Raw genomic sequence first — 13,577 nt, 5'->3', positions numbered from 1 at the left:
CTGGGGAGGGTTACACTTTAGAATCAATCTGTATTATTTCAGAAGAAATAACTAAATAGTATAGAAATAAAGTCATTTAGTAGATATCAAATCCTTCAGATGACATTTATATACACATACATATTTCATTCCTTCTTTCAGCAAATGTTTATTGGAACCAGGGAACTGCTCAGTATTTGGGAAGCATCACTGGGAAAAAAAAAAAAGCTTTATAGAACTTAGATTTAATGGGGGGGGGTCTTTAAATTTTTTGGCCAAATTATAATTGATGTTTAAAAAAATGTGACTTTCTAAGGATGAAACTTGGGTTGTCAAACTTTCCTGACTGAGATTTCAGCAAACTGCCTGACCTATATTTTATGGGTAGAACTAGATGATTTTCTGGAGGAGGTGAGTGGAAAATGTGGAGAAAAGATAAGTTTCAGGAATAAATTTTAAATAAAAATAAATCTAAGGAGTTCCTTGGTAACTGTGAGATGAGACTTTATCCCCTTTGGAGATAAGGTATCTCTATACAGCTCATGTTGTGTTCACCCTGAGATACTCATGCCTCAGACTTCTGACAAGCATGTACGGCTGTCCTCAGCAACACAAGAGTCTTAGGTATAACTTCACAGTTAAATTCAAACATTACTTTTAAAAAATGCTATTTGGGATTTTAATTTGATATAAACAGTTACAACATGCATAATTATGCATACATCTAAACATCACATTATGTTTAATTTGTATGTTTTTATGCATGCTATATTTCAGACATATCTTCTAAGATAAATTGACCCTTATTAGATGTTAATTTTGCCTATTGAATAAAACAGGTTGGATGATAAAGGCCAAGTGATTCGCATCAACTTCAACAATGCAACCAGAGATACGGTCTTCGATGTCCCCATTGAAAGAGTTCAGCCTTTCTATTCTGCTCTGAAAGAGTTTGTGGACCTCATGAGCAGCAAAGAATACAAGTATACTTTCAAGATGAATCCAGGTGAGTGGAAGAAAATGACATCCAGACTGTCCTACTGTTAATGAGCACTGATTAGCCTAAGTAGAAGATTCCTGCCATCTCCACTTCTAGGCTGTGGACTCCCCAGACTTAAAAAATAGTCCTTTTTGCAAACTGTCATGGAAATCCTAGCACATGAAATTTAAAAGCTTCCAATCCAAGGATACTTTAAAGAGAGGCTGGATGAAGCTTATGTCTAATATTAAGACTGTTTTACATTTCTGTACTGATAGTCACCTTCCTAATAAGCTTTTTGAAAACTCTTGTCATCTGTGTGATTTTCCTTATCTTATTAAAGCTATCATGGCTCCAATCCAAAAAAGGATGCTATCTTCCCTTACAACAAATGCTGTGTTATATTACAGTATCATCTAATCTACAAGTTAGATTCTAAGAGATAGTATAGAAATTACAACATGAAAATCACCCACCATCCTAAAAAGGCATCACTTCCTCTCGAGATAGTGAAAACTATAGAGAGTACAAATGAAGTTTGTTTTAAATTCTTCTGTCTTGCTAAACAAAATTATCTTTGTAATTCCCACTCTAAAATACATGGGTAATGTTTATTGATAAAACTTACTCACAAAGATAGTAATAGTAAAATAAAGCAGGACTCAGACTATTCCAGTGGCTTAAAATGAATAAGGAAACATGGATAATTTTTCTAGACAATCTCTACTAATTAAAGTGTCATCAAAATGTAGAAATTTTTCTTGTTATTGGCTTTTTTATTAACAATAAAATTGTGTTTATCATGTGTATATTTTGAGATATGTATATATTATGGAATGGCTAAATTTAGTTAATTAACAATGTACATACATTATTTTACATATCTATCAGTTTTCATGAAGGAAACACATAAGAACTACCTTTTTAGTGATTACAGCATATCCTTATTGGTTATAGTTACCATATTGAACAATAGATCTGAACATGAAGTTCTGCATGTTATTTGCAATAAAAGGCATAATTTCTCTTTGCTGTTGGTTTGGCCAATTTGAACTTTTTATTGTTTTAATTTTTGAGATTTTATTATTTCTGTTTTTTATGCATATGAGTATTTGCCTGAATGTATTTATGTGCACTAAACACATACAATGCCCACACAGTCCAGAAAGGGACATCAAATCTCTTGGGAGCAGAGTAACAGGCAGTTGTAAGCCACCATGTGGGTGCTGGATATTGAATAAACATCCTCTGGAAGAGCATACTCTTCACTGATGATCCATCTCTCCAGCCCCTGACCCCCACACACACACACACACGTACACAAACCCCCTACCCTACCCTTCTTGCTAGATCATAAAACCTCATCTTTAGCTCCTGAGCTAGACTTTAGCAATACTCCTACCTCTTTCTCCTAAGTAGATGGGCCTACAGACACACACACATACCACACCTAGTTGAGTTATTTTTAGAAACACTCTTTGACAAAATAAATAAATAAATAGAACTAGATAACTCCTTAAAGCTTTTGGCATGCGGTCAAAGTGCATTGATCTTAAGAGTGACACCATATAAAACAGAAATACTATGGGAAAAAATAATAATAGGGGTTGGAATCCAAGCTTCACCATTTAGTAACAGAGTAGCTTTGGATAAATGCCTCAAATTGAGTTTTCTCATAGATGAAGAGATGAAATTCTGCTGTCTTTTCAGTATTTCCTTTTTAAAAAGGTGTATATAAAATATGAAGAATGTAGGATATCGGCCAAAAACTGCACTATCCTTATAATTACTTGAAGCTCTTACACTGAGAAGAAATATCTGTTATTGATGTTTCCAAAGTAGAACAATACAAAAGCTTTACACAAAGAAAACTTTTATGTAACCATGTCCACGATAGCCTGTCAAGCTATGAAGTTTAAATGTTGTGCATATGGGGAGCCACTTCCTATGGTTGTGTGCCCACAGATGGTCCTAACAAACTCCAGTGGATATTTCCAACCCAGTAGTCATCTGTTTCCAACCCAGTAGTCATACAGATGACCTTGGAAAAACTAGAGAGGTCACGAAATCAAAAGTCAAGAACCTAGGAAAGGGACTGGATGTGATGGGGGTGAGAAGTGATAGGCATGGAAAGGAAATATGAGAAAGTGGAGGGAGAGAGTAATTAGAATACATTATCTACATGTACACAATTGTCCAGGAACAAAATTAATTAGTTAAAAAAAAGTAGGTGTGTAATTTTGTTTACAAAAGAAATGTTCTATTTTGGTGTGAACTGAGTAGTGGTGACATCTCGCATATTGCATTTTCTTGGTATTTGTTTTCTTAATGAATATAGTACATTATTACTAATTATAGTCACTATGGTAAGCAACCAATCTGACCATGGAAATTTTGTTATTTGCAACAAAAAGCATAATTTCTATCTTGTAAATAATAATTCCTATCTTTGTAAATCATTTAAACACAAATTATTCATGTTGAAAATTTCTCCTAATTAGGTGATGTGATTATCTTTGACAACTGGCGCTTGCTCCACGGACGACGTAGCTATGAGGCAGGAACTGAGATATCCCGCCATCTGGAAGGAGCTTATGCTGACTGGGATGTAGTGATGTCAAGGCTTCGTATTCTAAGACAGAGGGTCAAGAATGGGATCTAAATTTCCTGACCTTAGATTTTAGTGCAAGGTCAATGACTGAATGTTACTAGTTATAACCTGGTTATTCTCTTATTGTAATCAACATCATTTACATGTTAATTTAAAACTGAACATGCGATTTTTCTCATCAGAGTATTCTTCCTTGGAATCACATTCAATGTCAACTTGTTAGATGTCATGATAGGGGGCTGTTTTAAAGCATCCCTTCTGTGGGATGTGTGTTCTGACTTCTTTTGCTTTCAAGGGTGTCACCAGAACACCTGCAGATAGTTTAGTATCAAACAACTCTTTCTGACAAATAAAGCTTTATATATATAGTGTTTTAAATAAAAGGTGCTAAAACATGTCCTGCTCAGTTGCCTACATGGTCTCATTTTTCATGACTGCATATCATGATCCTTAGCATGCTTGGAAAAGTCTTCATATTTTCAAAGATCTGTTTGATTCACTCATACTGCAGGATTTTGTTGCCCATGCTTGCAGAGATCCACTCACTTGACAGTCCTGACATTATTTGTAATACTTAAGTCGAGATAATAAACCCAAGTATGTCAAATTAAAATAAAAGTCTAGTCTCCCTAAATTTGTCTTGGCTAAAGAAATGTCCCCATGGACTTTCAGCATTACTGTCACCTAAGGACGGGTCATTCCTCCTCCCTCCTTGCCTTCAACTCATAAATTCTTCAGAGATGCAAGCAACCTACTTCAGTGGACAAGACGTTCACTCACCTCTGGACAGCCTCACCTGCTGGTCTCAGCTTCCTGCATGGCCACTGCCCTGGTGATGAAACACTGAAATCATAGTGCAGCATGAAGCTGTAGCCTATTGAGCCTCCCACTCCAGTGGAATAACGAGCTTTGAAATTCCAATTTGCAGAGGTTCTGATATCACCTACAGATTTCATTTTGTATGCACTTGAATCTGTGTGAACTTCTCGTTTCTACAAATTATTTATTTATGTTACATCCCAACCACAGGCTCCCCTCCCTCCTCTCCTCCTACTCCTTCTCCCCACCTCTGTATCCACTCCATCAAACTCCCTCCATCTACCTCACCTCTGTATTTGAACAGAAAGGGGCAGGCCTCCATGGGCAAAAGCAAAGCATGGCAAACATTTCCTCTGAATTCAAGCTGGGCAAGGCAATCCAGCATGAGGAGTAGGTTCCCAAGAGACAGCCAAAGCACCAGGGATACCACTGCTCCCATTGCCAGGAGTTCCACAAATAGACCAAGCTACACAACTGACATATACATGCAGAGGGCCTAGGTCAGTCTCATGCAGGCTTCCTGGTTGTTGGTTCAGACTCTGTGAGTCCCCATGAGCCAGGCTAGCCATTTCTGTGGGTTTTCCTCCAATGTTCCTGATACCCCTGGTTCCTACAATCTGTCTTCCCTCTCCTCAGCAGGGCTCCCTGAGCTAGGCCCAATGTTTGGCTTTGAATATGCCTCCATAAGTCACTGGATGAAGGATCTCCACTGACAATTGGGGTAGTCACCAATTTGAGCACAGGGAATGGCTGTTTCACACTGTGTATTCACTGCTGCCAGGTGTCTTAGCTGGGGCCATTTCTTGAATTTCTTTTTAAATTAATTTCAGTTAGCATACAAAATAGGGGGTTTCATTGTGATAACACCATCTTTACACATATTTCTCCTTATTTGCTTTCCCGATGTCTTGTCTCATCTCCCATCTTGCTGTTTAAGGCTTTGAGCACGATATTGAGTAAGAATGGAAAGACTGACCACCTTTGCCTCATTTCTGATTTTAGAAGATATTCAGTCTTTCTCCATTAAATATGATGTTAGCTATAGGTCATCATATCTAGCCTTTAATATGCAGGGGTACATTTCTTCTGTTCCTAGTTCCTTCCAGCTTTTGATCATGAGGGAATACATAGGCCTTTTTCTGAATCTAATAAGTTGATCCTGTGATTTCTGCCATAGCTTATTTGTGTGCTGTATTAACATTTTATCAATTTGTGTATGTTGGAAGCATCCTTGTATCCCCACAACAAAACCAGCTTCATCCAAATGTATGATCTTCTTAAAAGTACTTGAATTCAGTTTATAATTATCTTATTAATAAGTTGCATCTATGTTCATCAAGAAAATTAGTCTCTAGGTGTTTTTGTTGTTGTTGTTTGGTCGTTTATGTATCTGTTGTTACTGTGTTCTTAGCTGGTTCTGCCATCAGGATAGTGCTGGCTTAGTAGGAGTTTTTTAGCTTGCCTTCCTTTTGTAACCTGGCTACAGTCTGAGACATGCTAGTGTTCGCTTCTGGTCGAATTCAGCAGAGCCTTCTAGCCCTGAGCTCTTCTTTACAGGGACACTTGTTATTACCACTTCAACCGTTTCCTTCCTATGGATCTGTTTAAGGTCCTCATAACTTATTACCTTCATATCCTATTGATCTAATTTGGGTATGTCATATATGTCTCAGAATTCATCCATTTCTTTTAAATTTTCAAGGTATTTTTGGATTATGAATTATCAAAATTTCACCAGGATCCTAAAATTGATATGGAAGCACAAAAGGCCACAAATGTCTGACACAATGCCAAAGGTATTGCAATATTTGATTTCATTGGAATCTATTGTAACAATCCTCTTTCCATCTCTAGTGTTATGAATTTGAGTAGTGCCCAATTCATTAATTCCTACCCTGATCTTTATTTTGTTTTCTATGGTATGTATCTATTTGTGAATATGTGCTCATGTAAGTGCATGTCCATACTCTTGGAGTCCAGAAGAGGAAGTCAGATTCTCTAGAGCTGGAGTTATAGGCTGCTGTGAGCCATTTGACATGGGTACTAAGAACTGAACTCAGGTCCTCTGAAATAGTAGGAAGTGCTCTTAACTGCTGAGCCATATTGCAACCCCTTTTCTACTGCATTTTTCAGACTTGGCTTTTCTTTGCCTTTTAGACCCTTAAGGTGCATCATTAGCCTATTTATTTGAAACATTTTCTGTTTTTTTTAAACGTGAGCACTTACATATATAAACTTTTCTCTTAGAATGCCTTAGTCATATCTCAAATGTTCTCCTAAATTGTACTTTTTTCATTTGCCTCTAGGATTATTTTTTTAATCTCTTCCCCAATTTCTTCAATAATCAATTGGATATTCAAATTGCATTATTCAATCCTTGAATACTTGCATAGTTTTTATAGTTTTTCTTCTATTAGTTTCTAGTTTTAGTTTAGTCTGATGAATTATAAGAAATTATTTTAATTATTGTGTAGTTGTTAAGACTTGTAGCCCAGAATATGCTCTGTTTTAGAGGTGGCTGTAAAATCATCTGAAATGCACATGCTTAGTGTGCCGCCATGGCATCTGGAGCATGAGTGTAGTTGTCGATGGCAGGTAGTCCTGGTCATGGAACATTTCTGTGTGAAGGGGGAACAATGGCATCTCCTTCTCCAGGGAGGTGCAGAAGGGGTTCACTGGTGAAAGCTCCTGGTACTTTATACAGGGCAAGCCATGGGGACAACACCGTTGAACACCGTGAGAAGTATGGGGAGTCCATGAAGTTTATGGGGCTATTAAGACACATCTGCCTCCACAGAGCAGACGACATGTGACCTACCATGACGGCACTCTTCCTGCGGCACATGCAGTCACTGGCATTCTTGCTCTTTCTATCCATCTCTAGACTTCTGCTGTGTGGGTGGGTGCCCAGTGGTTCTTTGTCTGAAGTTATTCTCTTCCTCTGGCCCCCTGTGTTCTTCACAGCATTCCTCAGCTCCCCCAGAGCTGAACATTTGTGTGGCTAGCTATCTACGTTTTTGAAAAGGAGTGAAGAGAACCGTGATTTCTCCTACCCCCCATCTTCTGTGTGACATGACTGCTTCATTGTTTTTAAAAGCCACATAGTTAACAGTAACTAATACATGAAAGCAAATCATATCTGATACTGTCTTATCTAAAGAAAATTGAGGAGTGGGTAATGATTCTGTTTCTTTAGTAGGTAACTCCTACAGGAATTCCTATCACTCTGGGCATGTGTTCTTTAAGACAGCATCAAGACTTGCTTTGATTCTTGGAAAGAAGGAACATTACTTTCTACCATCAATACTTCCCGCTGTGATCAGGAACAAGGTCAAAACTTTTCAGACATCATTTACGGATAGCTGTCACAAGCATTCCAATGTCATTCTAGTGCATCCGACATTTTAAATACACAGCCTGAAGTCTGAAAGCAAATTTGTACAGGGAGTGGAATAGAAATAGGGAAATATGTTCTCTTTTTATGTGTATATTTAGAATCATTGCATTCTTTTTGTTAGTTTTTTATTTTTATTTTTATTTAAAAGAGGTTTCTTTTTCATTTTACATACCATCTACAGTTTCCCCTCCCTCCCCTCCTCCTGCTCACTTCCCCCACATTCCCTCCACCCCACCACCCATTCACTCCTCAGAGAAGGTAAGGCCTTCCATGGGGAGTCAACAAAGTCTGGCATATCAAGTAGAGGCAGGACCAAGCCCCTCCCCCGTAATGAGACTGAGCAAGGTATCCCTCTATAAGGAATAGGCTCCTAAAAGCCAGTTCATGCACTAGAGATAAATCCTGGTCCCACTACCAGTGGCCCCACATACTGCCCAAGCCACACAATTGTCTCCCACATTCAGAGGGCCTAGTTCAGTCCCATGCCAGTCCAGAGTCAGTGAGCTCCAACTAGCTCAGGTCAGCTATCTCTGTGGGCTCCTCCATCATGATTTTGACCCCTTTGCTCATATAATCCCTCCATCCTCTCTTCAACTGGACTCTGGGAGCTCTACCCAGTACTTAGCTGTGGATCTCTGCATCTGCTTCTGTCAGTTACTGGATGAAGGTTCTATGATGACAATTAGAGTAGTCATTGATCTGATTACAGGGCAAAGCCAGCTCAGGGACCCTCTGCACTATTGTTAGGAGTCTTAGCTGGGGTCATCCTTATGAGTTCGTGGGAATTTCCCTAGCACCAGGTTTCTCCCTAACCCCATAATGGCTCCCTCTATCAAGATATCTCTTTCCCTGCTCTCCCTCTCTGTCCCTTCTCCAACTCAACCATCCTGTTCCCTTATGTTCTCTTGCTACCTTCCTTTATCTCCTCCCCCGGCCCGAGCCCATGCTTCCAATTTACTCAGGAGATCTTGTCTACTTGCCCTTCCTAGGGGAATCCTTGCATGTCTCTCTTAGGGTTCTCCTTGTTACCTAGCTTCTCTGGAGTTGTGGATTATTGCCTGATTATCCTTTGTTTTGCATCTAATATCCACTTATGAGTGAGTACATACCATGTTTGTCTTTCTGAGTCTGGGTTACCTCACTTGGGATGATTTTTTTTCTAGTTCCGTCCATTTACCTGCAAATTTCATGATGTCATTGTTTCTTCCCCACTGAGTAATACTGCATCGTGTAAATGTACCACATTTTCTTTTTCCATTCTTTTGTTAAGAGGCATCTAGGTTGTTTTGAGGTTCTGGCTATTACGAATAATGCTGCTATGAACATAGCTGACCAAATGTCCTTGTGGTATGAATGTGTATTATTTGGGTATATGCCCAGGAGTGGTATTACTGGATCATGATGTAGATTGAGTCCCAGTTTTCTGAGAAACCACCATACTGATGTCCAAAGTGGTTGTACAAGTTTGCACTCCCACCAGCAATGGAGGAGTGTTCCCCTTACTTCACATCCTCTCTGGCATAGGCTGTCATCACTGTTTTTTTTTGGTTTTTTTTTTTTTTTTTTTTTTTGTTTTTTTTATCTTAGCCATTCTGACAGGTATAAGATAGTATCTCAGAGTTGTTTTGATTTACATTTCCCTGGTAACTATGGATGTTGAGTAATTCTTTGTCTTCCGGCCATTTGAGAGTCTCCTGTTGAGAATTCTCTGTTTAGATCTGTGCCCCATTTTTCAATTGAATTATTTGGTATTTTGATGTCTAGTTTCTTGAGTTCTTTATGTATTTTGGAGATCTGCCCTCTGTCAGATGGAGTAGCCCCACCAGTGGACTATGAGATCTTCCCATGCATGGTGTATTTCAAATCAATTTTGGTGGTAAGAATTAAAATTTGTTATAGGTGTATGAAACAGGAAATAAGACGTTTGTGTCCTAAAATAAAATGGCATATCCATGTTTATTGAATCTTCTGTATCTGTGCATCTCCCATCAGTCAAACAGATGTATATCTCTCTATGACTAACCCAGAGCAACTCTTGAAGTAAAAACTGGCAAACCTACATCAAACTAGTGAAAGAGAAACCTTGTGATTTACATCTGTAGATATGTACAAATTCTTAGGAAAACCACAGTGACAACTGGGTACACAAAGCATCAATGACAATGGTTGTTTTCAGTGTGGCTTCCTAAGAATGGAAAGTTTAACTCAAACTTTCACTTGCCCTATATATAAACAAACCCTGAAGGGAAGGGAGGATTATAGGAGCCAGAGGAATGGCCTCCAGAACAAGGACCACAAAATCAATTCAACAGGGCTCATAGGGGATCACAGAGACTGAGACAACAACCAGGGACCCTGTATGGGTCTGAGCTAGGTCCTCTTCATATATGGTATGATTGTGTAACTAGGTGTTCTTTTGAGACTCCTAACAGTGGGAGTCAGGGGGGTATCTCTGACTCTTTTGCCTGCTCATGAGACCCTTTTCCTCCTACTGAGTTGCCTCATCCAGCTTTGATATGAGGGTTTGTGCCTAGTCTTATTTTAACTTGTTAGGCATTGTTCAGTAGATATCAATGGGAGGCCTGCTTTTTTTTTGAAGGGAAATGGAGGAGTGGATGGAAGGCTTCCCATATGGAAGGCTGGAAGGAGTCAAGGGATGTAATATATAAGGGAAAAATAAAATAAAATAAGCCCTTAGTATATTTTTGTACTCACTGCTAATGTCTTCTCATCATACTGATTTCAATTATTTGAAAACATTTATAACTAGTATATATCTGGCCATATAACAGGATGAACACTGGAAATGTCACTTTCTCCAAGAATAAAAGTACGGGAAAATTCATTCTCTTCTATTCAGAAATTACAATTTTTGGATAATTTCCAAATAAAAAATATCTGCACCCCAAAATGATGTTTTGCTTGTTTAATTTGGCAACTCCTTGATGACTGTTGGCTGGGTACCATGCACACAATGCACTGTGACTATAATGTCACAAATGTTCATATATTTACCCATGGAGGAAAAAAAGACAGGAAATTAATAATGCAGAAAAATTTTAACACAATTGTGCCCAGTGATTCCAGGAAAGATTTAGTTTATAAGGAAAACATGAGGAAGGCAAGACGCTGAGAAAGAAATACTTTACTGGGGCTGACTGAGGGATCTGTTTGCCAAGTCCTAATTAGGCAGAATAAGGTAGAGAGACCATTTCTAAGTCTTCTCTTTGGTACTTACTGAAGAACCACAGGAAAATAGGGGAAATCATCACTGAATGAAGCGAGAATGGATAGCGCATTTGTGTTGAACATCTCTGAGGTGCTTCAGGCAGGAGGGAATGCTTCCTTTGGTCCGGGAGATCAGAGCAAAGTGTGCTTCATGAACTGCCTGCAAGCAAACCCTGGATTTCCAGAAGTGGAATATCAACACCACTTACCATAATGAGTTACAAACAGTATAACATTCTTAAAGCCTATCTCAGAAGCTCTCAAATAATCTCATCTACTGTTGAAGATACCATTGCTATTTGTACTGTAGGAAATAGGGAATTGAATGCTGTGTGGGACAACTTTTTAAAAATAAATCAGAGTGCTTATTGCGGTGCTGTTTCATTATTTTTGGAAGGAGCAAATGGAGTCCAGACTTTAAAGCAGTTTCTGAAAACTCAGCTTTTGGTAATTATCAGGCAAAACTCCCAGCATAACAGTTATTAAAAAAAAATAATAAGGGTGCTTCCTCCCAAAAATTAGCCTTTAATGGTACTCAACAATTTAGTTAAATGATTCTGCTATGTACACAGTCTAAAGCAATGGATATCTTTCTCCCTTAATTACATCTGCCAGTCCCATCTGTTCCTTTTTCAAACCTTTAAAACTAAATTAGAATTAGGCAAAAATTACAGTTTTAGTACAAGTGCAATTCTCTGTCAGCTCACATTACACACATTGTACATTGGCTACTGGTTGTTGGTGTTGGAAAAATATTGGGAAGTGGGTGTTTGTGGTGAGTAATTTCACAGCAGTACCTTCTAGAAGAGCTTTCTAATTTGGGGCTGCTGTCTAGGTCTCAAGCTATTCTAGTCACACTGCTTACCTTTGAAGAAAAATGAGAACAGTTTCCACCAAGATTAGCCACAGTGATTATCAGTAATGGAATAATGCTGTGGTTCTGTGTACAGAATAAGAAAATAACTGGTTCATTCATGGTGAGGGTATAAAAGCTGGCTACCATAAAGAATAACTCCTGCTGTGTAAAAGATTTATTTCCTTGTTTACCAGGAGTATTCAAAATGGATAAAAGCCCCCTCTCATTGAAATACAGTGCTCCACAAACAGGAAGAAAATAGTGTCTCTTCTACTGAGAACACGGTTGGTTGAGCAAACCTTGCCTCTACCAGACACCCGTAATAAAAATAAGCAAGATCTTGGTAATGGATTTAGAAGTTTTAGTTTGTGGGGTTTTGAAACAGGCATTTCACTGCATAGTCCTGGCTGTCCAGGCACTCGCTTTGTAGACCAGGCTGGCCTTGAACTCACAGAGATTCCCCCCCAACTCTGCCCCCCCCCAAGTACTGGGGTTAAAGGCATATGCCACAATACTCAGTGGATTGGATTTTTTTTTTTTTTGAAAGGCTTAAAAAGGAGAAAACACAAAAGGTGGTAGTTTTTGCTTTGGTTTTTGGTTTTTTCTCCTCTCAGAGCATATCATGAACTTTAGAGAAAGAGTTATCAACCTTTTTGTTTATAATTTTACATCCTGACTGCGGTTTCCCCTCCCTCCTCTCCTCCATTCCTTTCCCCATCTCCCCACCAGCACTCCCTCAATCCACTCTTCCTCTGTTCCTATTCAGAAAGGGGAAGGCTTCCCATGAATACCAATAAAGTATGAAATATCAAGTTATGGTAAGACTGATCACTTCTCTTGCATTTAGGCTAGGTAAGGCAATCCAGCATGAGAAGCAAGTTCCCAAGAGCCAGCCAAATCATTAGGGACAGCCCCTGCTCCCACTGTTAGGAGTTCCACAAATAGACGAAGCTACACAAATATCACATATACGTAGAGGGCTTAGATCAGTCCCATGCAGGTTCCCTGGTTGTTGGTTCATACTCTGTGAGTTCCTATGAGCCAGGTTAGTTGTTTCTGTGGATTTTCTTGTGATGTCCTTGATCCCTCCTTCCTCCCTTCCTTCAGCAGCATTCCTGAAGCTCAGCCTAGAAGCAAGCTGGTGTAGCTATCCTAATATCTAACAAAATCAAGTTATTAACCTGTTTATAGGCCATCTCAGTTAACTGAGAATCTGCTGTATCATGGTCTCCTAAGAAGACTGTGGGGCATACATGGGCTGCAAAGAGGGTGCTAAGAGAAATTGAGACAAATAGAGCTTAAGCTTTAAGGTGTTTATGAACAGAGTAGATACAAAAGATGATGTGGAGAGGAAGTTAGTTTAAGCTGTTTGTACAGAGAATAGATACAAAGGATGGCTAAAAGAAAGTTAGCTTGGGTTGTTTGTATGGAGATTAAAGACAAATGGTGAGAAAGGAAGTTAGCTCAAGTTATTTATGCTAAGATAAGATACTAAAAAACAAGAGATGGTGTCAGGACATAAACAACTTGTAAATAGGGTGACCTTTAAAATGATTGGTTGGTTCCTTCACCCCCTCCTAGGGTTCTGAGGTTTTCTAGTATAAAAGAAGCTTACTGCCTATCAATAAATGAGTTCTTGCTTGACTTGACTCCCCACTGCAGATTGTCTCTGGGTAAGAGGGAGGCTGGGGAATGGGCGAGCAGCATG

At 38.9% G+C, this 13,577-nt stretch overlaps 1 protein-coding gene and 1 long non-coding RNA gene across 3 annotated transcripts in view; one reads left to right on the top strand and one right to left on the bottom strand.

Annotated features, from left to right (window-relative positions):
- The window catches only part of Bbox1 (gamma-butyrobetaine hydroxylase 1), a 50,647-nt gene extending 46,465 nt beyond the window's left edge, over positions 1-4,182 (top strand). For both annotated transcript variants that reach the window (XM_028882383.2, XM_028882384.2), the window contains exons 7-8: positions 819-985; positions 3,460-4,182. In XM_028882383.2, coding sequence (XP_028738216.1) covers positions 819-985; positions 3,460-3,620 — 328 coding nt within the window. In that variant the 3' untranslated portion in view covers positions 3,621-4,182. The remainder of the gene's footprint in view (positions 1-818; positions 986-3,459) is intronic.
- Positions 1-12,317, bottom strand: part of LOC114702108 — a 37,482-nt gene extending 25,165 nt beyond the window's left edge. The window contains exons 1-2 of the long non-coding RNA XR_005091371.1: positions 11,024-12,317; positions 4,350-4,398 (exon numbers count right to left, since the gene is read on the bottom strand). This is a non-coding gene — a long non-coding RNA (uncharacterized LOC114702108). The remainder of the gene's footprint in view (positions 1-4,349; positions 4,399-11,023) is intronic.
- Between the last annotated feature and the right edge of the window lie 1,260 nt (positions 12,318-13,577).

Source organism: Peromyscus leucopus, chromosome 4 (assembly GCF_004664715.2).
Source record: "Peromyscus leucopus breed LL Stock chromosome 4, UCI_PerLeu_2.1, whole genome shotgun sequence".
Taxonomy (NCBI): domain Eukaryota; kingdom Metazoa; phylum Chordata; class Mammalia; order Rodentia; family Cricetidae; genus Peromyscus; species Peromyscus leucopus.
Note: the sequence above shows the minus strand (reverse complement) of the source record. Positions and strands in the feature narration are given on the sequence as shown.